This window comes from Hemiscyllium ocellatum, chromosome 6, assembly GCF_020745735.1.
Source record: "Hemiscyllium ocellatum isolate sHemOce1 chromosome 6, sHemOce1.pat.X.cur, whole genome shotgun sequence".
NCBI classification, from domain to species: Eukaryota; Metazoa; Chordata; class Chondrichthyes; order Orectolobiformes; family Hemiscylliidae; genus Hemiscyllium; species Hemiscyllium ocellatum.
Genome location: NC_083406.1, coordinates 84,936,674 through 84,964,022, shown reverse-complemented (window position 1 = coordinate 84,964,022; position 27,349 = coordinate 84,936,674). Strand labels below are relative to the sequence as shown.

The window sequence follows — 27,349 nt, the reverse complement described above, 5'->3', positions numbered from 1 at the left end:
AGCAACTTACACCATTTTTTATGCTTTTCAGAAGTGATGTGGTGAGATTATCACTATGCAGCAGAAAGGTACCATTTGATAGAGATTGATACTTGTTAAATGCCATGTTCACATCCCTATTCACCTCGATCCGATTCAGGTCACTGCTTCCTCTGAAGCAAGGCAGGCAAGGGGAAGGGGGAAGACCTGGACACCTTTTCTCTAATTTATTCATGAGATGTGGGTGTTGCTACCTGGTCAGCATTTATTGCAGTCCTTAATTGCCATTGAGAAGGTGATGGAAAGCTGCCTTCTTGAGCAGATGAAGTCCATGTGCTTGGGTTGGTCCACACTGCCATTAAAGAGGGAATTCCAGGATTTTGACCCAGAAACAGCGAAGGAACTGCGATATATTCCCTAGTCAAGATGGTGAGTGGCTTGGAGGGGAACCTAGAGATAGCAGTGCTCCCATGTGTCTGCTGCCCTTATTCTTCCAAATGGAAGTAGTCATGGATTTGGGAGGTCCCACTGAAAGAGTCTTGGTGAATTTCTGAAGTACATCTTGAAGATGGAATAAAGTGCTGCTGCTGAATGTTGGTGATGGAGTCGATATTTGTGGATATGGTGTCAATCAAGCATGCTGCTTTGTCCTGGATGATGTCAAACTTTTCGAGTATTATTGGAGCTGCAGTCCTCCAAGCAAGTGGGGAATATTCCATCACACTCCTGATTTGTTCTTATGGATCATGGACAGGCGTTGGGTATCTGGAGGTGGGTTACTCACCACAGTATTCCTAGTCTCTCACCTCCTCGTATCACCATTTTGTTTATGTAGTGAGTCCAGTTCAGATTCTAGTCAATAGTAACTCCCAGGATGTTGATAGTGCAGGATTCAGTGATGGTGACATCATTGATTGTCATGGGGCAGTGGTTAAATTGTGTCTTATTGGATATAGTCATTGCCTGGCAGTCATGTGGCATGAATGTTGTCTGGCTCTTGTCAGCCCAAACCTGGATAATGGTCAGATCTTGTCGTATTGAAGGTGGACTGCTTCGGTATCTGAGGAGTCATGACTGGTGATGAACATTGTGCAATCACTGATGAATATCCCCAATTCAATATGATGAAGCAGATGAAAATCATTGGGCCTAATACACTACCCAGGTCCCCAGAACATTAGTTGACTTTCTGGATTAATAATCCACTGATAATATTCCAAAATATCTGGACAGGAATGCCTGGTAACTATGGAATATCCTGAGTGCAGGCTGGGGGTGGGGGCTCCCACCTCTGGCTGTGTGCCTCCTAACAGTAGCCTATGTCCTTGTGAGGATGGGGAACCTGGAATGAGGGTAAGGTTCTCCATTCCCCTGTCCCCTGCCTTTAGTCCTGAGGACCAATGGTTGGGATGATGGAGTGCAGGTATGTGCACATCTTCAACAGCCACCAAGTGCTGGGCCTGGCTCTCCACTGCAGCTGCTGGACAATGAGGGCCATTCTGTGCCAGGTGCTTGTCCGTTGCTCCTGTTCCTGCCTGACCATGTGGCTGAAACCATTGGTTCCTCTTCTGCCTTGAGCTGAGCAGGAGCCTGAGCTCTGACAGTTCTCTCAGTAGCAGTTGTCTGGACTGTTTCTTGCTTAGCCAGGTCACAGTGATGCATCCTCCAGATTGTGGTCTATATGCCTACTGTCTCCCTGCGATGTTGGTAATGAGCTGGTGGGGTACACGAGAGATAAACTTGCTGATACTTTCTCAGAGGTCCCAGTACTCTCACTGTCAGAGGTCCAGAGGGGCACTTATAGGAGAGCTGGGTATTTCTTCACAGAGGTCATGGGGAGGCTGTATCTCCAAGTCATGAGAGAGAGGGAGGGAGAAGGTGCCATGGCCTGTGGTTTGGATTGTTGTGCAATGAATGAAATTGACAGCTAGGTCAATGGGAGAGTTGCAGTGGAATGAAGAATGATGTTTACTCATTTGGGGGTGGGACATGGATGTTTTGTAGTTCCATAGGGATGGTCCTGGCTTTCTCTAAGGTGAAAATGTGTTGCTGGAAAAGCGCAGCAGGTCAGGCAGCATCCAAGGAGCAGGAGAATCGACGTTTCAGGCATAAGCCCTTCTTCAGAAATGAGGAAAGTGTGTTCAGCAGGCTAAGATAAAAGGTAGGAAGGAGGGACTTGGGGGAGGGACATTGGAGATGCGATAGATGGAAGGAGGTCAAGGTGAGGTGATAGGCCGGAGTGGGGTGGAGGCGGAGAGGTCAGGAAGAAGATTGCAGGTTAGGATTTGAGTTTGAGGGATTTGACTAAGATAAGGTGGGGGGAGGGGAAATGAGGAAACTGGAGATATCCGAGTTCATCCCTTGTGGTTGGAGGGTTCCTAGGCGGAAGATGAGGCGCTCTTCCCCCAACCGTCGTGTTGCTATGGTCTGGCAATGGAGGAGTCCAAGGGAAGGGGAGTTGAAGTGTTGAGCCACGGGGTGGTTGAGTTGGTTGGTCTGGGTGTCCCAGAGGTGTTCCCTGAAATATTCCGCAAGTAAGCAGCCTGTCTCCCCAATATAGAGGAGGCTACATCGGGTGCAGCGGATGCAATAAATGATGTGTGTGGAGGTGCAGGTGAATTTGTGGCGGATATGGAAGGATCCCTTGGGGCCTTGGAGAGAAGTAAGGGTGGGCGCAAGTTTTGCATTTCTTGCGGTTGCAGGGGTCGGGAGTGGAGGTTGGGTTGTTGAGTGGGGGGGGCGGGGTGTGGACCTGACGAGGGAGTCACGGAGGAAGTGGTCTTTTTGAAATGCTGATAGGAGAGGGGAGGGAAATATATCCCTGGTGGTGGGGTCTGTTTGGAGGTGGCGGAAATGATGGCGGATGATACGCTGTATATGGAGATTGGTGGAATGGTAGGTGAGGACCAGTGGGGTTCTGTCCTGGTGGCAGTTGGAGGGGCAGGGCTCAAGGGCGGAGAAGCGGAAAGTGCAGGAGATGCAGTGGAGGGCATCGTCAATCACGTCTGGGGGGAAATTGCGGTCTTTGAAGAAGGAGGCCATCTGGGTTGTACGGTATTGGAACTGGTCCTCCTGGGAGCAGATGCGGCAGAGACAAAGGAATTAGGAATATGGGATTGTGTTTTTACAGGGGGCAGGGTGGGAGGAGGTGTACTCTAGGTAGCTGTGGGAGTCGTTCGGTCGTGTTGATTCGGTCGCCCGATAGGAATGGAAAGGTCTAGGAAGGGGAGGTAGGAGTCTGAGACGGTCTAGGTGAATTTGAGGTCAGGGTGGAAGGTGTTGATAAAGTGGATGAACTGTTCAAGCTCCTCGTGGGAGCACAAGGCAGCGCCGATACAGTCATCGATGTAGCGGAGGAAAAGGTGGAGGGGTGGTGCAGTGTAGCTGCAGAAGATGGACTGTTCCACATATCCTACGAAGAGGCAGGCATAGCTGGGGCCCATGTGGGTGCCTGTGGCTACTCCTTTGGTTTGGAGGAAGTGGGAGGATTGGAAAAAGAAGTTGTTCAGGGTAAGGACCAGTTCAGTCAGTCGAAGGAGGGTGTCCACCTATCGCATCTCCAACGTCCCTCCCCCAAGTCCCTCCTCCCTACCTTTTATCTTAGCCTGCTGGACACACTTTCCTCATTCCTGAAGAAGGGCTTATGCCCGAAACGTCGATTCTCCTGCTCCTTGGATGCTGCCTGACCTGCTGTGTTTTTGCAGCAACACATTTTCAGCTCTGATCTCCAGCATCTGCAATCCTCACTTCCTTCTCCTCTAAGGACCAGGAGTCCCTCTTGTATGCGGCGAGGACCCAGATTTTGTTTCCCCACCGCCCCTGATCATATGGGCTCTCTCTGACCTGTCGTCCTGCATGTCAGAAAAGAGAGAAATGGCTGAGATAATGTGGAGGGGGGCCAGCTGTGTGTGGTTGTGCAGGTGGTGATGAGGTATTCTAAAGAACTGAGGGGGGCAGCACAGAGGCCATATGGGATGTGTGGTGTTGGCACTTGGGGTAATCAGAGTGAGCAAGAGAAGATGTTATGGGCAACAGTGAGAGGGCAGAGCATGAGCCTTGGTGGGAGGTGGGTACAGTAGCAGAGATAGATTGAATGTAAGAACAGAGTATGGCACTTACCCTGACACAGCAGAGAAGGTCATTGATCTTCATTTGGCACCGTTGGCTATTCCTTCATACCCTGGAGACAGCACTGTCCTTGGTGGTATCCACAAACCATGCCAGCAGGGTTTGGTGGCATGGTCTCTTCAGCCAGTCCTCTTGGAAGACCCTCTCCTTTTGTTACCATCGTTGACCAGTTCAGTTATCTTTCAGAGGGAACCCTGCCATAAGGCTGTCTGTTGTCTCACCGTATCTTACCAAGTCTGTCTCTTAAACTATCTACCCCACTCCTACAGCATCTCCCTTGTCCGATTCTAGCCTCATAATACCATCAGCCATTCCTTCTGCAACTCAGCACTGCTGGGATATTCCAGAATTGACCAGCATTCCTTGTTCTCACACCATTTTATAAGATGACTTCACAGTTCACAGGACCGAACTGGGGAGAAGCAGTTATGTTAAACCTGAAGATTGGATTTGGAGACATAGTTCCTCTGGATTTGAAATGTTGTAAAGTGATGGAATTGGAAAACAGATTTATGTTTTGCTGTTTACTTTAAAGGTGTTTTAAATTGTGTTCTAAATTCAGATATTTTGATTTGTTTTCCTTTTCTGTTATAAACTTTTGTTTTATCGTTCAGAATATCTGTTCATTTCAGTGAATGGCCACAGTATCAAATAATTAAAAAATCGAATAAGCCAGATTTCGTTCTGCGATCTGACTTGTCCAATAATAATATCATAACAACAATAACTAAGGATCTTGAATGAGTCAGATCTAAAGCCAGGTCCCAACAGTTTCTATATGGTTGTAATATTAAATAAATGCAATAAACTATACATTGTTTTCTAGAAGAAATTCTTCTAGTTAGCCCAAAAGTTGGCTATCCTCACCTGGCCAGCACGGTGGCTCAGTGGTTAGCACTGCTGCCTCACAGCACCAAGGGCCCAGATTCAATTTCAGCCTTGGGCAACTCTCTGTGTGTGGGTTTCTGGTGGTAACTCTGGTTTACTCCTACAGTCCAAAGACGTGCACTTAAGGTGGATTGGCTATACTAAATTGCTTTGTAGTGTCCACAGATGTGCAGGCGAGTTGGTTTAACCATGATGGGCTTAATGGCCTCTTTCCGCACTGTAGAGATTTGTCTCCTATGATATTAGACCATGGAAAGCAAGGTATGCCTGGAAGAATTGGTAGCAGCATATACAATGTGGTGTCTAGTCCCATCTCACATCATTATTCAACAGTTCATCAAGTTCTAAATGTCTCCCTTTGTGCTTGGTGCTGTGTAACATGTACACAGAACTGGAATGATAGTCACAACTTTTCGGATCCATCTTTTTGGATTCTGTGAATTCATCTATTGAATTTATACTAATGTGTTATTTTAATTCACTTGACATCTTTTTCAATTCTTCTTCATTGAAAGTTTTATTTTTAGTACAAGGAAAAGCATTTTTAAATAATGAATTAATTATAATAAAAATAATAAATTCTATCAAAGAATTGACCACACTATTTGCTAAACTTCACCAATTCCATTTCATCCACCCCTCCCTCTTTTGCCATCACTATCAATTCCATCCTATCCCTTACAAAACCAATCTCTCTTGCCAGGGTAACTTGGTCAATGGACTCCCTTTACTTTCCATTATCTTTGTTCACACCGACCACCAGACTCCACTGACATCACTAGTCATTTCTAACTGCACGTATGCTCCAGTCCTCTTGTACCTCACATAGCTGTGTGTAGCCATTGGTTCGACCCTACTTGGAGGACCCTAACAACACCAAAAGAAGGATATATTGAACTTGGAGGACTACATCATAGGTTTACAAGAATGATACCTGGACTCCCAGAAGAGACAGTTTTCAAATAAAGCTCTAAAATTTATAAAGTTATGTGGTGATCTGATTCAAGTCTTCAAGATATTAACAGGAAAAGACGGGGTAGATAAAAGGAAACTATTTCCACTGAATGGTGATTCTCAAACTAAGGGCATAGTCAAAACCCAGGGCCCGATCATTCAGGAGAGAAGTTATGAACTATTTCTTCATACACAGGGTGCATTTGGAAATTTAGAACTCTCTTCCAAAAATGATAGTTGATGCTAGATTAGTTATTAATTTTAAATCTGAGAATGTTAGATTTTTATTAAGCAAAGATATTAAAGGATATGGGCTATAGAGTACGGTGTTGGGGTACAGATTTGCCCTAATTTCATGGAATTGCAGAACAGGCTCAAGGATTGAAATGTTTACTCCTGTTCCTATGGTCCCATATTCCAATATGCCTCATGAGCAAAGCAGAACCTACCAAAGATATGCACTGACAGATGCAACCCTTGAACTCGTCAATCAAAACTATCTGCACTGATAAAAACTGAGTAGACGTAGGAACTGGACTCATCACCCAAAGAAACTAACACTCCAGATGAGGAAAAGATTCAGCCACAGAACTGAACTTTGATTGAATAACTCCAAGAAAGCTTGCTTCCATCAGACTTGAGGGAATTCAGTCAAGGAGTCCTAAGGGAAAAAATGCTTCTGAGATCCCACCAATGCTTTCAGTAAGTTAGCTCAAGAGTTTCTGTATCTTCCCACAATTTGGCAGAGTACTGCATACTATATGTAGCACCTTCATAACATATGTCTCTGGATCTTACTGAAATATAATAGACTTTGAACAGCCCTTCCTGACAATGAGCTGAGTGTGTTGAAGAGCTCGTACTCAACAATAGTTCACATATCCTTTAATTGTAGATATCAGAAAAGTTGATTTATTCTTCATGTTTGCAGAAAAATCATTACAGGCACAAATAATATATCATTTAACAAATACTACATGCAGAGAATCAAACTACTGTATTGAAAATAACGCACATAGGAATTTCATACACCTTTAGGAATGTTGCTGCAAACTTATTAATTATTAGTATATTGTTTTAAGTGCATAAATTCAACAACCTGAGATCAAATATTTTATTTGCCAGTGTAAACATTACAAGTCAAGTATTAAGATATTTCCAGGTATGTGATTATGTCTCAGTGCAGGAATCCCTTCTGATAATACGTGAGTGGTGCATGTCAGCATTAGTGCTGGGTTAAGAGGGAAGAAATACCTTTTCATTGTTTGCTAACTATCTTTTCAAAAGTTGAAATGAAAGACTATATACAGAGCACAGCCTGGTGTTAACATAAGGCATATTTAAAATGAAAAAAAATGTACTTGGCCGTGTCACAAACAGAAGTAAAACAAAACCATGCTTTCTTCAATAATAGTGATGTTAACAATCCTAGCCAACAATGGGGGTGGGGCAAAGAAATACTTATGTTGTTTTAACAACAATTCTTTGCATTTATATGGCACCTTAAATGAAGTAAAACATCTCAAAGCAATTCATAAGAATGCTAACAAACTAAATTTGTCATTGAACCACAAACTGAACCAAAGCAAATGACAAAAAGACTTCACCAGAGAGGTAGACCCATACAAAAGAGAAACAAGGTGGAAGAGGCGTAGCTCAGTGCGGGATTGGAGGACCCATGGCCTTGGGAAGGTGATGTTACAATCACCAGGGACGGAGCAAGTACAACTGGAGATGCTCTATTGGGCTGAATTGGAGAAATGCAGGTATCTTGGAAGATTGCAGAGTCATGGACTGGTAAAAGAGATAAGGTCATTGAAGGTTTTGTACATGAGGATTAGGATTTTAAAATTGAAGGTGTTATTAAATTGGAGCTAATGTTAATTGGTAATGACATACACGCAAATGTAGTGGAGAGAAATGTATGAACAGGGTTTGGGGAAAGTTAGGGCATGAGCAGGGGAGTTTTGGATGACTTTAAATATAAGGAGGGTTTAGGTTAGGCTTAAAATAGGGTAGGAAGGGTAGACTACAGGTGACTGGCCAGTTGAACATTGGAAAAGTCCAATCTGAAGGTATTCCTTATAGATAAATGTTTCAAAAATAGTGGAACTGAGTAGGGACAGAGTTGGTGATATTACAGAGGTGGAAGCAGATGATCTTGGTGGTGTAGATAGACGATCAAGAGTATTGACCACTCTGAATGAATTGCTCGGCTTTTTAATGTGCATTATCATCGTAAAGTGTTTATGAAAATTTGCTTTACTTTGTACTTCACATGGAATCATAAATAATGGAGGCTTGGTCCTCCTGAAACTTTAGGGATATCTCTGTAACATTTCATTTAAAACTAGGGAAGGTTTGCAGTGTAATTGCAAGTCCAATCCATCCTGCTTTGAAACTATGTTGTTGGTCATGAAAAGTACTGAGCAGAAGAAATCTTCCTGAACATCTTTGCATTGCACCCAGCAACCCAAACAATTTGGTGCATATTGTTGCATCCATACGGATTGAATGTGAGCTTTTGCATCAAACATGATTTCTTGAACTGGCATCCCAAACCCTTACTTTACATACTTCTGAAATATCCTATTTCCGTATAGATAATTGTGCCTCACCTAATTTGTGATTTTGCTCAAATGAAGTGGCTCATTTTCACAACATTGAAAGAATAATACTGCAAGTATGACGTAACAAATACAGGAAACACACAGCAGGCCAATCAGAATCCAGAAAGGGAGTCACATGCAAACATTGCACACTAAAAAAAAGCTGAGGTGAGCAAAGTTTTATTTTCCATCTTGAACAGGAGGCAGACAAGATTCCCCACTGCCTCGGGCTTTCGCAGTCAGGGACCGAGCCACATTTTCAATATCTCCAGTATTTTAAATTTTCTTTGTTCCTTTACTTTGCATCATACATATTTAATTTTGATAAGATCATGTCAATCCTCACGTACAGCTCCTGATTTATTCAATTTCAGTGCAGATCGGATATCTCTTCAGGGATGTTTACATTTATGTCTATCTTTTCCTGAGTCCAAAATGAGAAGAAATATTGTAAGCACATAACAGGTACTTACGTTTTGATTTCTCCCTTACTCTTGCAAGTCAGGATTTCTCGGGCACCTTCATATATCTATTTAAGTGGCCAATGTGCAGCTGATAGTGCGTACTAACAATTTATTAACCACAGGGATTTTCACTGCCTAACCTTGCTTAGTCCTTACCTGACAGCCAGGCACAGCATTCAGCAGATGAAACAGGGCTAACTTCCTTCTGTACTTCCCAAGGAATCAAGGTTATCATTGCACAGCTTTATCTGTGGTCTTTTGAAATGAGCTTCTTTGTGTAGTGATTGGAACAAGGTTGGCGAGGAGGATCCCATTGAGTATGGGATCCCTGATTGGCCCAGATTAACAACGCCAATCAGGGAGCCCTGGCTGACAGGAGTCTAATGAGGAGTCTTAGATTCTCCTCATTCTAGGGACTGGCACTGAGCTAGCTGGATAGCGGGATTCCAGCCTCTATGTAGTTAGTTCAGTGGCAAGCATGCTCCTGAAGAAAATTCACTTGCCGCAATCTTCTTTCAGTTGGAGTAAACATTTCTGGCATCATGCCTTTATTTGGGAAGCTTGTTTGGTCCTGCCCCACTATGTGGAAAGAGTGCATTAATTCTTCTGGACAGATGACATCAGGGCAGAGGAAAAGCAATGAGTAATTCTTCTTACTGCTTGCTGACCTGCAGCTTTTTTGATTATTAGAAGCCTAACCTTCTCTGAGGCACCAGATACTAACATCTTTCAAGAGTGGACAGATTTAGTTAAGGAATAGTGTGACCCCAAGTCTCCTGTAACTCTGAAATGTTGTCAGTTTTATTCACCAGTCCGAGAACCAGGTGAATCTTTATCAGAATTTTTGATGAGGTTGAAATGACTGGCAGAGGCATCTGATTTTGGGTTAACCCTGAATGAAATGCTGAGAGACCATTTGGTATGTGGGATTAATGATGTAACCAGGCAAAAGTGCCTATTGCTGAAGCCCAATTGAATTTCAAACAGATACGATCAACTGTGCAATGGAAAGAGTAGTCCAAACTTTGAAGGCAAGCTTAAAGAAACAGTCTACAGTTTCACTTGATATCAAACTGTCATGGTTCCTGTTTGATTATAGGACCACCCCTCATGAAACAACAGTGACAGCTCCAGCAGAGTTTCTGATGAGGAGGAAACTCTACCAGGTTAAACGTGATATTCCTGGACCTGGGTGGGAGGATGAAATAGCGCGTCAGGTACGCCAATTCCTACCATACGCCTCGTCTGAGAGAGAGAGAGACAGTTTATTATTTCAGGGGCTGACGTTCGCTGCCGGGACCATGGAAATGGCAGTGTATAGGTAAAAGGCAAGGCTGATGTGAGGTCAGGTCCCGAGACATACAAGTTCATGTAGGAGAGGCAGTCCTGAACAAACATGTGGATCATATGGAAGTTGCTATCACACAAATGCGGCAGGAGCAAAACATACCTGGCCCTTAAGAACAGCCAGAAGGCCTGTCAGAAACTGTGGGTTCTTCCCCCTCCACCTAGTGTTGAAGGAACCTCAGATACCATGAAGGATGCAGCGGTAATACCAGTAATACCATTTTCGCCAGAAGAAGAGGAGGAAATGCTCCTGAGACACTCCAAGTATAAAAGATAGGCTACGGTCCAGTGCATGATGTCTGGGTCCAAGCCAGAGTCAGAGAAACCCGACCTCGGGCAAAAGTGTCCCAGAAGAAGTTAGGAGAAAAAGAATAGGTCTCCATCCCTGGACATGGTAGGGGAGGGATGTAGTGATTGGAACGAGGTTGGCCAGGTGGATCTTGTTGATTGTGAGATGCCTGATTGGCCCAGGTTAACTGCCCCAATCAGGGAGTCCTGGCTGACAGATATAAACAGGAGACTCAGAGAGTCTCATTATTCTAGGGACAGGCTCAGGGCTAACTGTTCAGAGACTACGTAAACAAAAGGTGACTTGGTGGCAAGGTATCGGCCTCTGTGCAGTTATTTCACTTTGATAGATGTCTTTTAGACTTGTGTACTCCTTGTCTAATGAAAGTACGCTGCAATGATAATTGTAACTGTTCAATTTCTTTCCCTATTGAGGTAAATTGCAAACAACTGCACTCCAAACTGTGCTGCAAGACACATAGCACCCCCTCTCAAGTCATGCTCTGAGAGAGGGAAGTATGCCAGTGAACTTAATGCAATCAACTTGGCCAATGTGTCTGTAAGGCTTGAGGCACTGCTAAAATGTTTAAAAGTGAAGTGAAGATTATTAATGTTGGGTATGAGTCCTGATTGACAGACACTGTAGGCAGGTGACTGTTAGGGGTGTGGTATTGTATAGCGTGGTGGCTGAGGATAATGGTTCACTTGGTCCGATACCAGCATTTGAAAACACGCTGGCAAAGTGACTGAGCTTTTTGTGGCACTATATCCAGGCCTGGTCTTGACACCCAACATGGCTCATCTCAGCTAACTTTGAAGAATTTGCCTGAAAGGTTTCCTGGTTCTCTGTGCATAGATATTTCTTCTCCTCTGCATCTTCTTGACCAAGATCTCTAATACAGTATGGGAAATCTTAAAGTCCCCACTCTACCACATTGGTGTTAATGTTAGGGATTTCACATGCCCAAATCATTGTAGAATTACTTCCAGCACCCAATCCAACCATAGGACATTTGTCTTTAAAAGATGCAGTAATCCAAATTATTGTTAACTGGCATTGGACGCACAATTATGAGCATTACATTAGTGTGGTTAGTGCTGTCTGTATGCAACAATGTAACTTTGTATAATTGATTGGTACTGGGTAAAGGAAGCTTTACATCCAAGCTGCAATTGAGAGATCTATTCTCCACCTCCCAAATCGCCACTGTAACCCTTTCCATGGCATCAGTTGAAAACCTATTTGGCATTTCTTGGGTCTCTTTTTGTAACACATCTAAATATTAAAATTATTGTTAACATGGTACTAGAATTTTCTATTTGTTGATTTTCTCATTCATATTTTCATGTTGCCCATCACTTTCAGTGGAATGACTTACACTTTTCTAGTTTTAACATATTCTCTTCTTATGTCCTTTCAAAAGTTCAAATGCAATCATTAGTGCCATGAAAAGCCTGTGAACAGAAACAATACCCTGGTTTTGGTATCACTTCAAAACTTCTGTCTGCTGTTCAAAATCATTAGCAATATTTGTGTTTTCTGCCAAATTCTTGCAATGTGTCCTAATTGTAATATAAAAAGAAATGTTTATTAGCTCATCTTTTCTAACACCTGGTCCACTGTTGTCATGAAATTCTGTCCAACAAGAAATTCCTGATGTTAAAAGGTGGTACAAAAATACAAGTATATTCTTATCATCAGGAAGAACAAAACAAATCCTCTGATATTTAGATTATCTGAAGCACAAGTAAAAAGTCCAGTTTCCATTTTGTGAGGTAATTTTTGATAACTACTCAGAGCTTCTCAGTTAATGTAATTGCACAGCAGCACAGTAACTGCTGTAAATTAGAAAAATATGACAATTTCTGATTGTAAGATCTCACACATAGCAAGTAGATAAAGGATGCTGTTAAGGGAGCTAATGAGGCCGGGAGAACATTGGTAATCTTCAAATAGTTTTGTGGGACCTTTTATCCCTTGTTAGAGCAGACAGGATCTAGGTTTTGTCACTTAACTGAAAGATGACAACTCTCACAATGTACCTTATTGTTCTTCAGTGAACTAAATGCCTCAGTGGCTTAAATTACAGGATTTTCCATCCTGCTTAGGCAGGGAATGCACACAGACCAATCAGGGATGTCCCACAGCCATCTCACTTTCCTAGAAACGTAGGTGGCTGGAGACAAAACTTTCAGTCCTTCACTCCGCCCAAAATACTTTTTCACCAAACTGCCAGCCAATCAGATTTGCCAATAGTGCTCTGAGATAGAATTTCCACCAGAGCAACAACAGTGCCACTGAGAGCAGTGGCCACCGCTGGGACGACAAGTACTCACCAGAGTCAAAGTGTCTGAGCCAGGATACACATAAGTGCTGGGGAAGGGATCACAGTGGGATTTGGGTAGGAGACTGAGACAGATAGGAGGGCTCATGATTTGAAGGGCAGGTGGGAGAGAGAAGCTGACTTCTCAAACCCATTGACTGATCTTACAAAGAGCCAGCAATCCAGGAGCACCCAGCTCCTCCCATAAAAACATGAATGTTTCTAGAGCAGGCTGCCACCAGGGACCAGTAAGTTTCTGTCCCATGCATCTAGCATAAATCTTCACTTCACAAACTTCTAGTAAGGGTACTAAGGAATGACAACTAATATGTCAGGGCAATGTTTAGTATTAATTTGTACTTTATACAATAAATGGTAATTGTGATCATTAAGTACTATTACTTATGGATTGTAAAAGTTGATAGAACTGGTTCCAGCAAACTTGAGGTTGAAAATCTCTACCACAATTGAACAATGGATATGATGGTTTTCATTGATAACCATGAATTCTGTTCTTACAATTGCTGACGTCACCATGCTTTCCAATGCATAGAAAGCCCCATAAAATTATATTAAACATTAAGCTATGGAGTGATCAGTAAACACAAATTTGATTATTGCAAATACAAAATAAATATTTCAGCAACTTACATGTTGCCTTGCCTTGTCATTTTCCATTTCTTTTGCTTTCCTTTTTTCCTAGTGGAACAAAACGATGAAATTCTGTTATTTAACACTTTTCATCTGTGCATAGTCAGAAATGTATAATAGAAACAGAAATGTTAACAAAATTACTCTGGAACTAAAAACATATTAATTTTGGAGTTTCCTTGAATCTGGCTGTGATTTGGCTAAAAATATGCAGGAGAAATCATTATGGGGGTATGAAAAGGACAACACGATAGAAATAGTGCAGAGAAAGAGAAAGCAGGTTGGAATGAAAATGCTGGAGATCTTTAAACCAAATCTAAAACAATCTTCTACATGTTATACTCTCAGGGTTTTAAACAATAATAAGCAAATATATAAAGATAATCTCAGTAACACAGAAGAGGAGCAGCTCATCAGGTGAGTAGCTGTTGGGTTTATTTATTTAAGCAGTAAGTTTAATAGATCATAAATACAGAATGGCAAAGTAGCTCAGGTCCACTGGCAGAATTTCATACTTTCCCTCGATGTGCATGGCAAAGGGGACTTTTAATTGGATGGGAGGGTTCTGCCACCTTTCTGTCTCTGCCCTGATGCCCACAGACCTTCCTGCCTGGCTACCAATTGAGACCCAGAAGGACTTCATCCCATTAGTGTTGATATGAACTCAGTAACGGGCTGGTAATCCTCTGTACCAGAACCCCACCGAGTAAAATCTATTGGGGTCACTTGCAGATCTCAGGGGAAAGGGTTTTTTCCCCTCATTTCAAAGACACTCAGTACTTGGTGGAGGGAGCTGGTATCAGGAAAGAGGAGGGCCAAGGCACAATGCAGAATAAAAATAATTATGTGGGAATTAATGAGATGAGAAGAGACCTGTCCCAGATAAAGTGGAATCAAAGATTAGCAGGCAAAACTGCAATGAACTATTGACTGCGTTTAAAGAAATGATAATTTGAGTATAGTCACGTTACATTTGTTTGAGCATCAAAGATCATGGTAGCAAATCCAGAATACCCTGAATAAAGAAATAAATAGAAAGTTAAGATGAAGCAGACCAAAAAAATGGCTGTTGAGTGATTAAAACAACTGAGAATTAGGCTCAATATTGAAAAGTACAGACAGGAATTCATAAAACAAATAAGAGAAGTGAAGATGGTGCATCACAAGATACTGAGAAGTAATACGGCTGAAAATGTGTTGCTGGTTAAAGCACAGCAGGTTAGGCAGCATCTCAGGAATAGGGAATTCGACGTTTCGAGCATAAGCCCTTCATCAGGAATCATCATTACTGAGAAGTAATACAAAAATATGTAACATAATTTCTTTTATAAGCATCCATAAATACTAACAGAAGGACGAGGGTCAATTAGAGATCTGAAAGGAGACTTACATATGAGGCAGGAGGCATTGCTGACATACTAAATGATTACTTTACATCAAACTTTATCAAAAAGATGCTGCCCAAATCATATTGGAAAAGGACGTAACAAAATAAAAACTTTGCTCAGACACTGGCTGGGTTAGAAATGAATAAAGGGGAAGGTCAAACATAGAACTGGAACAGTGTCAAGATTAGAGTGGTGCAGGAAAAGCACAGCAGGACAGGCAGCATCCGAGTAACAGGAACATCAACGTTTTGGGCAAAAGTCCTTCCTGAAGGGCTTTTGCCCCAAATGTCCATTTTCCTGTTCCTCAGATGCTGCCTGACCTGCTGTGCTTTTCCAGCAACACTCTAATCTTGATTCTAATCTCTAGTATTGGCAGTCCTCACTTTCGCATAGAACTGGAAAAGGCCCTTCAGCCCACAATGTAATTGTTAGGCTGGCTTGAATTCAAGTTGATAAGTTGCGAAGTCCAGATGAAATGCATCCAAGGATACTGAGGGAGGGAAAGAAGGAAATTGTGTGGCCAATTTCCATAATTTTATAATTCTCATAAGACGCAGGGGAGGTGCTAGAGGATGGGCTCATTATAAATGATATTCCCTTGTTCAAAAAAGTCCAACAACTAAGACCAGTCAGTTTAGCCTTGGTGTAAGGTAGCTTTTAATAATTACGTTATGAGATAGAATTGACAGTGACTTGCTTAAATGTGGGTTAATTAGGAAAAGTCAGAACAGATATAGAATCCCTGCAGTGTGGAAACAGGCCCTTCGGTCCAACAAGTCCACCCAGACCCAATCCCCCATCCTACTACTCTACTTTAACCCTTTATTAATATAATGTACACACCCCTGAACACTATGGGCAATTCACCTAACCTGCACATGTTGGAGTGTGGGAGGAAACCCACGCAGACACAGGGAGAATGTATGCAAACTCCACACAGACATTTGCCCGAGGCTGGAATCGAACCTAGGTCCCTGGCACTATAAGGCAGCAGTGCTAACTGCTGAGCTACCGTGCCACCCACAATGTTAAGGGAAAACTGTGTTTTATTAATTAGCTTCAATTTTTTGTTGAGGTTATAGAGAAGGTAGTTGAAGGTTTGATGTAATATTATTATCATGTGCTATGATCATAAAAAGGCATTTGGTAAAGTTGCAAGCAGCAGGCTTGTGAGCAAAGTTAGACCTAAGGAATTAAAATGATAGTAACAACATGGATCTCAAGTCATTGGAGTTACAGAAAGGATGGAGAGCCTGAAGATACAGATTTAAGGTAATTTGCAAAAGAAGCAACAGCCACACGCATTTTTTTTAAACACACATGTCGTCAATATTTGGAATGCATTGCTCAAGACAATGGTGGAGGCCAATTCAATAGTATCTTTGAAAATAATTTTGTTATTAATGGAAGAAGAAACATTTGCAGGGCTACAGAATAGCAGAGAAAAAGTTATTAGGTGACATATTTTTGCAGAGACAAGATGGGCTGAATGGGTTCCTTATGTGTTATAATCTGATTTAATAATTCCATATTTTTATATTTGATAACAAGCACAGTGACCATATGGGACTTTAGAGATTTAGAGCTTTTCTGACGTGTTGCCTTAGTATGCATGTTCAGTACATAAACATGCACAATTTCCTATACTTAACCACACAAATTCAATGCTGTAAGACATAGACAACTTTCAGTTATAACTCAAAGGATTTTAGATTGCTACTTTGCCAAAGAATTACCTCCTTCATTGCCAGGCGTATCTGCCAAGAGACATTTGGCATCAAAGTTGACAGCAGAAATTTCACTACAAACACAAGATGCTGAAAGATACAAAATATATTCTCTTACTAATTTGACTACACAATATTTCTTGAAATAGCACTACAGTGGATGGGGTATTTATTACATCAGTCAACGTATATTTCCAGTATGTAGATTACCAAAAACTATTGTAATTATTATACCAATACAAATAGCACTTAAATTTAAAATATGACATATATAAGATCAAACTTACTGCAGGATGGAACCAAATGCATGTAACACAGTTTAAATTGGAGGATGTTACAGCAGGTCATTTAACAGCTGATGAAATTTAAAATCAATTTATTAATAAATCTCCAATAAAATGCTAAACCATGACTTTTGTCCCGGGTTTGTGGCAGATAATGGGAGAAAGCCTAGCTCCACGAAGCCAACGGTTAAGAAAAGCTGGCCACTCTTCAGATTTTCAGCCTGGCTGGGTAGGTGGACCTGATTGGGAGTTGGGCCAGGTGTCCAAGGAAGAGCCAAGGAGGGGCTTCCTTAGATAGATGTTAAAAACAGTTACAGTGAGTGTGGGATCCTTGGAGGATGTGACGGGGGATTCGATTACAGAACAGCAAAATAGCAAATGATTCAAGTCAATACTTTGCAATGGTAGAGGACATACTAAACATTCCAAGCATATCAGATAGGCAAGATGCTAATGGGAGGAAAGGTCTTGAAATAGCACTACAGTAGATGGTATTTATTATATCAGTCAAAATATATTTCCAGTATGTAGATTATGAAGTGTGGTAACAGCACTACTACTGAACAAGCTGTTCGCATCTGAAGAACATAGCTGCTAGACTGAACCGCCAGCAGATGGTGTTCGCCAGTAAGCAGTCCACATTGACATCTAGCAAGATCTGAATACCATTCCTACTTTGACTGATGAGTGCTGGCAACATTCATACCATGCAAGTGTCAGGCAATGAATATCTCCAAGAAGAAAGAATCTAAATGTTGTTCTTTGATGCTCAGTGCTATTACATTACTGAACCCTCTGATAACAATATCCTTGGAGTTACCACTGTACAGAAACTGAATTGAACCAGTCACAAAAATAGTGTATCTGCAGGAACAGGCTTGAGGCTGGAAATTCTGCCGCAAGTTACTCATCTACTGATGTCCCAAAATCTTTCCACCAACCACAGGACATGAGTCAGTATTGTGATGGAACATTCTCCACTTGTCTAGATGTGTGCAGCTCTAACAACACATCAGGTAGCTCAGCAAACTCATTGGTACCTCATCTATCCCTCCATTCACACTCACTGCACAATGGCAGCTGTGAGTGCATTCTTGAGATGAATTGCAGCAACTCACTAAACTTCCTTTGTTAATAACTTTCTAAATCTATGATCTCTACCAGCTAGAAATAATAATTACATGGGAACATAGCAACCTGAATGGTCCTCTCCAAGGCACATTCTTACCTGATATCACTGTTCTTTCACTATCATTTGGTCAAAGTGGTGTAATATCTATCCTAATGGAACTGTGTAGTATAGCTAGGCCACAAGGAGTACAGATGTTCAAGAGGGCAATTAGGGATCATCAACAAATGCTGGCCTTGTCAGCAATACTCTCATCCTACAGACCAATAAACACATGCAAATCAAATTAGCAACAGAAGGAAACTTAGAATCCCTACAGTGTGGAAACAGGCCATTCGGCCCAACAAGTCCACACTGACTTTCTGAAGAGTAACCCACCAAACTCATTCCCCCTATTCTATTACTCTACATCAACCCCTGACAAAGCATCTAACCTACACATCTCTAGACACTACGGGCAAGTTAGCATGGCCAGTTCACCTGACCTGCACATCTTTGGACTGTGGGAGGAAACCGGAGCACCCGGAGGAAACACACGCTGACACAAAGAGAATTTGCAAACTCCACACAGACAGTCACCCGAGGCTGGAATCAAACCCGGGTTCTGGATTAGTGGTGCTGGAAGAGCACAGCAGTTCAGGCAGCATCCAAGGAGCAGCGAAATCGACGTTTCGGGCAAAAGCCCTTCCCTAGCGCTGTGAGGCAGCAGTGCTAACCACTGAACCATGCCGAAACTTCCTGCTTACCAGTGGAGTTCAAATCTAAGAATGAAAGGCCAGCATTTCACCTCAGTGCACTCTCTGGCTCCTTGTGCCACTATTTAATTTGTCATTGCCATTATTATTTTAAAAAAGGCCAAAACAATCAAAAAGATACAAACCTTGTTCTCGCTAACACAGATCCGTAAGGAGATTAATCATGTACGTTGATATTGTACCTTTTAAATTACAGCTCCATTAAAAGCGTGCTCATTTTTCTTTTTCCAAAAATGTTGTAGCAGACCTTAATCCAGCAGATTATTTAATTTAGCATCTATTCAAAGATTGCCATACCTCAAACCCAATCAGGATGATGAGTTTTTGATAAAAGGGCTTCTCCCTCCCGAATTCTGAAGTGAATGCAATGATGCAGCCATTGGTCACCACGGCAACATTATTTATAAGATCCAATATTGTAAACCAGTGACCTGTCAACATACACTTCACATTAGTCATGACCCATATCACAAACCAGAGGAAATACATGATGCACCAGCATTTCACTGGGATATACTTTCCTGTTAAGTCTTAAATAAACTAACTACACAGAATTGAGCTAAAAATTGAAAATTGATTTAGGAACAGGATAATTAATAGTCATCGATATTATAGCTAACTAAAGCTAAAAACAAAAAAAGGGTAAGTGTTAAGGCAAAGAAAGGATTTTTAGTGATCTTATCATTGGAAGAAAATATTGCAAACATAAGCATAATACTTCAAACACTCCAGCCTGGAGGAGAATGAGCAGCCTGGGAATATAGACCTGTATTAATTAAAACAGTTTGTGAGTCAACATCAACATTTCACAATATATTTCAGTATGTGCTGGACAAAAATCCAAAACTGAGCTGCAGGCCACCAGAAAAAGCATGGCCACTCAAGGTAAACTAAGAACACAGATAAATAGAGAGTTACAATGAAGTGACTAATTGGATAAATAAAGGGGAATGACAAATGAACTCTGTGTTGTCAGTTGGAATAGTTTCTAGTTGAAGTAGTACCAATGATTTTACACACAATAACCCAACAGAGGAACTACCATTATTCACTGATACAAAGGGCTGAATCTTGCATCCTTTTGACCAAGTGTAAGATGCAATGGGACGTTTGGAGGGATCTTGCCATGACGCCTAGCAAACATTCTCACTGGATCTTACCAAACTCAACTCATTAAAAACCTATGCAGTCCCTATGGCGTCCAAAACATCTGACTGTGGCGCCTTCTTACCACATGCCATTCCTCGAACAAATTGCCACTCAGCAAACGTCTGGCCAAAGTCTGGCATCCCTGGTTCCTGCATCATTTTTAAAAGGCTCCGGTACACTTGGATGAGGACTGGCATTCTGAAGCTGCCCAGCTTGGTCAGGAATGTTTCCTGAAGTATCTGAGATAACGGAGATGGCATCACGATACTCTGACAGGGACCTGCAGGTCATGGTTGAGGGGCTGGTACAAAGGAGACGACTCCTCTTCCCAGAGGACTGGTAGAGGAGGCCACACCACCAAGATGGCAGTCTTGTCCATCATAATGGTCCAGAGGAATGGTCACATGGTGAGCACTCCAGGTTCCATGCCAGCAGATAGGGCAGTGCCGAGAGACACATGACTAGTTGGGGAACTATAGAGGTCCCTCAGAAGTATCCCACAGGACACTCTCCACCTCCACCTTGCCCCCACCCCACTCTATCCCTTGGATGCTTATGCTGAGGAGTGCCATTCTGACCAAAAAACCCTCAAACCATTCAGAGACACAAACAGCCCTGGTGTTGTTCGACCAGGCCTCCAGAGCCACCAGAGCCTCCACTACTGAGCATGCTCCTTCCATCCTAGCTGCATAACCAGGGAGTGCACTCACACAGGGAGAGGAAGGGGAAAGCTTATTGAGGGCACTTCTGTAGCACATGTGACAATGCACTGTACATTATTTGGTCCATTTCTATAAATTGCACTGTATTTGGTTGTTTTCTTTAAGTACAACCCTGAAGGCAACTGTTTTAACAAGAAACAGAATTCATGGCCACATATACAATGTACTATAAATTGATGTTTGTGATGAGAACCTGCCAAGGCATCAATAAATTGGAGGAACAAGGCGTATACAGGTCACTGGGGCCTGCTGACACCATCTCCTCCCATCTTACAATATCACTGTTCTTTTCCTGATATGTTTTCAAAGATGTTGGTGTGAATGAAGTGGTCATTGATGTCTGCGGCCAGGAGGAGTACAATTAACAGGGAGCCAATACATAAGGCTGGCCAGGGATTATGGATCCTGTAGGTCTATGTCTTGTACAGTGCATGGTCTATATGCAATGCTCTTTCCTTTTAAACATCCTCACACTGGTGGGTCTTCCACACTTTTATGTGTTCACAGCCACTTTCTTCCATTGCTTGCTTACAATTTTCAGCACAATAGAAGGCAACAGTGAGTGATCTTCAATCAATGATGTCCAGCCTCCACCTTGACACATTGGTGAGGCTCTGAGCATCCTGGCAGCCCAACCTGTCATCCTTATCCAACCTGTCTACATGAGTTTGCACCCATTCAACTTTCCCCCCAGCCCCTGGGCAGATGAGACAACCATGTCAGGTAACTGACCCACTCCCCCCACTGCAGAGGCATGAATCTCTGACTAAGAACACCTTGACTGAATGCCTGACTGTAGTCTGTCCTCTGGAATGGTATTATAGGCTGCAATTGACTTACTATGCCAAGACTGCTGACTGATTGGTACCTCCATGGACTATTCCTCTAAGACTTTGAGGCATTGCTGATTTCTTGCTATCCCTGCACTGTGTTTGCCTCAGAAACTGCTGGCAGGTTGTACAGATATAAGATTGATGTAGCTCACTGCCATACAGCAAGATGCCCATCCTCTTGGCTGAGTACTGCTGACTAGCAAGGCAAACTCTCTGGTTATATCTTTTGTGATAATTTGCAGAGGAAAGCAAGCCAAAGCATGAATGCTGTGAGAATGCGAGTTGGCGCTACTTGAGAAATGCTAAGAGAGCAAGTAAGCAGCCCTGAGATGCAGCTGAGTCCAGTCTGTGAGCTGGGTGATTGTGCCTGATTGTGGTGTCCCTGCCTACAGCCTTGCAAAGCAAATTATTGGTGTGCCCTATAGCCTGTGCTTCCTGAGCAGTGTGCAAGTTTGTCAGAAGGATGCCATGATGGTCATGAGGGGTTGGTGAATGCCAGATGCCAAAGCTCATAAATGAGGGGTGTGTGTGATAGATCATGCCCTGAGATGCTGTTCGGTCCTAAGCAACAATGAGTTTTTCAAAGTAAGTGGGTTGCCAGAAGATGAAGTTGAGCAAATTATTAGCTGCAGCAATGCTGTAGTGAATGAAGGGTCAAAGGTTAGTGGATGGGATTTTAAAAATGTAATCATAAATGAAGAGTGGGATTGTTTTTTTTCCCCAGATGTGATTTGAGAAGGATTCAGAGAGGTGGGAATATGAAAGGAGAATGTGAATGATGAGTTTTACATGAAAATAATCAGTTATGACTTTAACTAATTGATGCAATGGGATTAGTAAGACCATGTGAGTTGATAAGGTCAAGGAGGTTGGCAGTGAATTGGGAATTGACCTGGAGAGATAGAGATGTCGGGGAGGATATGGGGCAGCGATTTCGAGAGCAAGGGAATATTTAGATAATTGAATTCATCAATGAAATTAAGTCACTCACTGCAGAGGTTAAATGTGGGAAAGCAATACATCATCTTTACTGAAAAACACTCAAAGTGTTTAGGAGGACAGTAAAGAATGATGAAAGGGCAATGAGAGATTTAGAAAAAAGTGAGATACTGCCACCATATTATTCTTGACAAGAGAAGTAGTAGATGATGTAGGGCCCTTCATTAAAGGGGAAGGTTTCAACAAGGTCATGATGTCAATGCAATCATCCACAATTTGTTCATGGACAGCACAAGTGAATGGAAGTTCTGGAGGGAGATATAGAGAGGGATGATGAGAGCTGATCTATTGGCACTGTCCACAGCGTTTGTTGTGGGTCGGGTGAGCTGGACAGCAAGATTAGCCATCAGCAGTCTCACTCAGCAAAGAAGGTTGATGAGGGAGGGAGACGGGACAATTGGAGCTGCTGCTCATAATGGTAGTGAGAGCCTGAAGCCTGTTGAAAGATGCCAAGGGAGGCATGAACAGAAGCTAAAGGCTTATCTAACATGAAGTTAGTGTCAATTCCTTACCAATATCTTGAGCCATGTGAGCGATGGGACGTTTGTACATCAATAACAGTCGTTTAGCATCCACACGTACATCGAAAAATATGGTGAAGAAGAAAATCAATGGTCCCAGAGGGAATGAGACAGCAAAAAGCTGTAAACCAAGAAGAGTAAAGAATGAAAATAATCATATGCAACTTAAATCATACATGTGGCCCAAAGCAAGTACATTTGATCTTTTTAATTACAACTTTATGTACATTTTATTTTTCAAATTGAATTTACCCTATCTCCTAAATTACTGATCAGTAATAGTTTAAAATATTTTTTAAATAGATCAAAGTTGGTAATGCATTTAGGGGCAATGTTTCTGTTTGTTTCATTGAGGAAGAAACAATGTCTGTGGGTATATCACAAGATCAGTAATAGAACAGGTTTCAATTGTCCTTTTAATCAAAATAGCAAGAAAAACATCATCAAAATTACCTATACTGATCCTGACTAGCAGCTACAGCTTCTGTGAACAGCTATCAGCTTTTCTTAGTGCATCTGGTTCTAAATTTCAGGTGTCCACGTGCAGAGCAGAAATATTCCTCAGGGATGTATCTTGTACTCTGCTTCCATGTAAAAAGCTAAAAATGTAATCTGTTGCCATACCATAAAGTAAATAGCTCCCAATGTTGACAGAAATTCATGACAGGGCAAGTAATAGAGGCCTCAATCTTGGTCTCCTTACTGTGCAATTTGTGATTTTAAAAGAGCTGCATTATCACCTCTCCTCATCTAATGTAAGTTTTGAAGCCATCTGATTTTCCAGGGGGATCGGATTTGGGGTGGGGTTATTATAGTTACCTTCAGGAATTCCCATTTGAAACAGGTAGGAACTTAATCATTGACACTACACCAGGTTTATGTGACATCCTAAGGATTCTAATGTCATTTTCTGACCGTACTTTCTACTAATCTACAAGTTAATTGATGCATTTCCCTTCAAATAAATGTGGCTCCATTTCATAATAATTCACTTGTAGCAAAACACATTGAGATACCTTGAGAAGGGTGCTTTACAAATGCCAGTTCTTTATTCTTTGTGCTGCTGCACAAGTTTGAACTTATCAGTATGGAAAGGTGAAGTAAGTATGCAATCCACACTGGTTAGATTCTGAAATTCTTACTGCATCAGGTTCAAATTTCAGTCTGTGTGTAACATGGGGTTTGAATAACCCCACAGCTTAGAAGACAAATGTCTATCAGTCTATAACTTTCAAAGCTGCAACTTTAATGATAGTTGTTACTTTCTGGTAACTATGAGAGTTCCTGATAACAGTAAGAAATGTTCAGTCTTACCATCTGGAGACCATATTGTATAACTTTTTCAGTATACTCCTCCAGTGTGAAGTTTCCAAGGTCAGGTTTGTTATAGTCTCTGAGAATGTAGTCATTCACTGTATTGCATTCTTTTTGATGGGGTTCTTTGTTTGTATTACCACAGACTCCGCAGATCAGATGTTTTGCCCACCTAAATAACAATGCACAAAACAATTAGAGTAAATGATAAAATATTAGCCCACAATGTTGTCCAGCACAATTGTCATTAGCTAAGGATGGGTGATCATTTATTTTTAGGTAGTATGACCTATGAGATATTATCATAGAGGTAATATCAATTTAAAGAACTCTATTCAAGTTTTCTACCTACCACTTTATTTGAGTTATTAACGCATTTCGTTCAAACAGGCAGACAAGCCCGCTCTTCCACGTAGTGGGGAGAACAATTTGATAATGTTTTTTAACCATTTACAAATTAATAATTCAGAGACATTTTTCTAGCCCTACATTCCACATATTAGAAATATTTTCCTCTTTTATCATTAACAAGGAACATAGGAGCAGGTGTACGCCACTCAGGTCGGTTTTGCCATTCAAGGAGATCATGGCTGACCTCTGGCCTAACTCCAGATCTGTCTTGGGCCCATACCCTTTAATAACTTTGCTTAATAAAAACTTATCCATCTCAGATCTAAAATTAAAATTAACATCTACTGCCATTTTTGGAAGAAATTTCAAAATCTCGACCACACTCCATGTACAGAAGTGCTTCTTGAATGATCTGGCCCTAATTTTTAAACTATGTCCTTTAGTTCTAGAATCTCTGATCAGTGGAAATAGGTTATCTTTATCTACTCTGCCTTCTCCTCTTAATATCTTGAATACTTTCATCAGGTCACCCTTAACATTTTAAGTTCTTGAGAAAACAGGCCTAATTTGTCTAATCTCTCCTCATCTTCTGACCCCTGCAGCCAAGGTATCATTCTTGTAAGTCTACATCATACTCCCTCCAAGGTTAATATATCCTTCCGAAGGTGTGTTGCACAGATTCGCTCAAACTACTCCAGTCAGGGTCTTATATACTTGCAACATAACTTTTGCATTGTTATTCTCCGGTCCTTTGGATATAAAGGCCAGTGTTCCACTAACTTCCTTGATTATTTTCTGCACTTGTTAGTGGCATTTAGTAGATCTGTACATCTGAATCCCCAAATCTCTTTGGACATCCACTGTTTTTAACTTCATACCATCTGAAAAGCACACTGGTCCATATTTTTTTAGTTGAAGTGGATAGCCTTACACTTGCTGACATTAAAATCTATTTGCCACTGTTTTGCCCACTCACCTAGCCGGTCAGTATCTCTATGCTATCATCTACAACTGTCTACAATGCAACATAACTTTGTGTCATCAGCAAATTTGGAAGCATGACTTTAAATGCCATAAAAGAAAGTGAGGACTGCAGACACTGGAAATCAGAGTTGAAACATGTGCCACTGGAAAAGCACAGCAGGCCTGGCAGCCTCTAAGGAGCAGGAGAGTCAATGTTCCAGGCATAAGCCCTTCATCACGAATGTAGAGGGGGGAGTGCCATTATTCAAGTCAATAACAAATAATGCAAACACAGGTCCTTGGGGAACACAAACAGACAGGTACTGGCAATCTGAGTACCTATCCATTATCTCCACTTACTGGCGCACAATGAACTTTTACCATTCAATATCCACTGGTATTAAAAGCAGACATCAGATAGAACCCTGTTCCTTGCACAAACTGAGGACTGCAGATGCTGGAGATCAGAGTTGAGAGCGTAGTGCTGGAAAAGCACAGCAAGTCAGGCAGCATCTAAGGAACAGAGAAGCAATGTTTTGGGCATAAGCTCTTCATCAGGAATGAAGCTTGTGGGCCCGGGGGGCCGGGGGAGTGGTGAGAGATAAATGGGAGAGGGGTGGGAGCGAGAAGGGAGGTAGCTGAGAATGCAACAGGTAGATCAAGGTGAGGGAGAAGGTGATAGGTCAGAGAAGAGGGTGGAGAGATAAATGGGAAAGGTGATGGACAGGTGAGGAGGGCGGTGCTGAATTGGAGGCTTAGGACTGGGATAATGTCGGGAAGGAGAAATGAGGAAACTGTTGAAATCCACATTGATCCAGTGTGGTTGCAGGCTCCCAGGTGGAATATGTGATATTCCTCCTCCAGCCGTCGGGTGGTAAGGGTTTGGCGGTGGAAGAGGCACAGGACCTGCATGTCCTTGATGTGCATGTGGGAGGGGCAGTTGAAGTGTTCAACCACGGGATTGTGGGGTTGGTTGGTATGGGTGTCCCAGAGATGTTCTCTGAAATGATCTGCAAGGAAGCATCCTGTCTCCCTGATGTGGAAGAGACCACATTGGGTGCAATGGATACAGTAAATGACATTGGTGGAGGTACAGGTACATTTCTGTCGGATGTGGAAGGATCCTTTGCAGCCTTGGACAGAGGTGAGGAGAGTGGTGTGGGCACCGGTTTTGCACTTCCTGTGATGGCAGGGTAAGGTGTCAGGAGTGGGGTGTCGGCTAGTGGGGAGTGTGGACCTGATGAGGGAGTCCCGGAGGGAATGGTCTTTTCGGAACATTGATATGGGTAGGGCAGGAAATAAATCTCTGGCGGTGGGGTCCTTTTGTAGATGGCGGAAGTGGTGAAGGATGATGTGATGTATGTGGAGGTTGTTCAGGTGGAAGGTGAGGACCAGGATTTCTATCCTTGTTGCATTGAGAAGGGTGGGGTTCAAGGGTGGTGGTGCAGGACGTGGAGGAGACATGCGGGAGGGCATTGTCAACCACATGGGAAGGGAAATAGCAATTTTGGAAGACGGACACCTACTACAAGCACACCGACCCCCACAGCTACCTAGACTACACGTCCTCCCACCCTACCTC

At 42.2% G+C, this 27,349-nt stretch overlaps 1 protein-coding gene across 3 annotated transcripts in view; it reads right to left on the bottom strand.

Annotated features, from left to right (window-relative positions):
- Nucleotides 1-7,287: 7,287 nt before the first annotated feature.
- LOC132816470 (anoctamin-7-like) overlaps nt 7,288-27,349 on the bottom strand; it is a 72,893-nt gene continuing 52,831 nt past the window's right edge. For 2 of the 3 annotated variants that reach the window (XM_060826091.1, XM_060826093.1), the window contains 6 exons: nt 24,454-24,625; nt 23,131-23,260; nt 19,213-19,346; nt 16,757-16,837; nt 13,633-13,680; nt 7,288-8,982 (listed from right to left, as the gene is read on the bottom strand). In XM_060826091.1, coding sequence (XP_060682074.1) covers nt 8,929-8,982; nt 13,633-13,680; nt 16,757-16,837; nt 19,213-19,346; nt 23,131-23,260; nt 24,454-24,625 — 619 coding nt within the window. In that variant the 3' untranslated portion in view covers nt 7,288-8,928. Of the gene's footprint in view, nt 8,983-12,015; nt 12,113-13,632; nt 13,681-16,756; nt 16,838-19,212; nt 19,347-23,130; nt 23,261-24,453; nt 24,626-27,349 lie in introns of those variants that run through there. The other variant, XM_060826092.1, reaches the window with a different exon arrangement.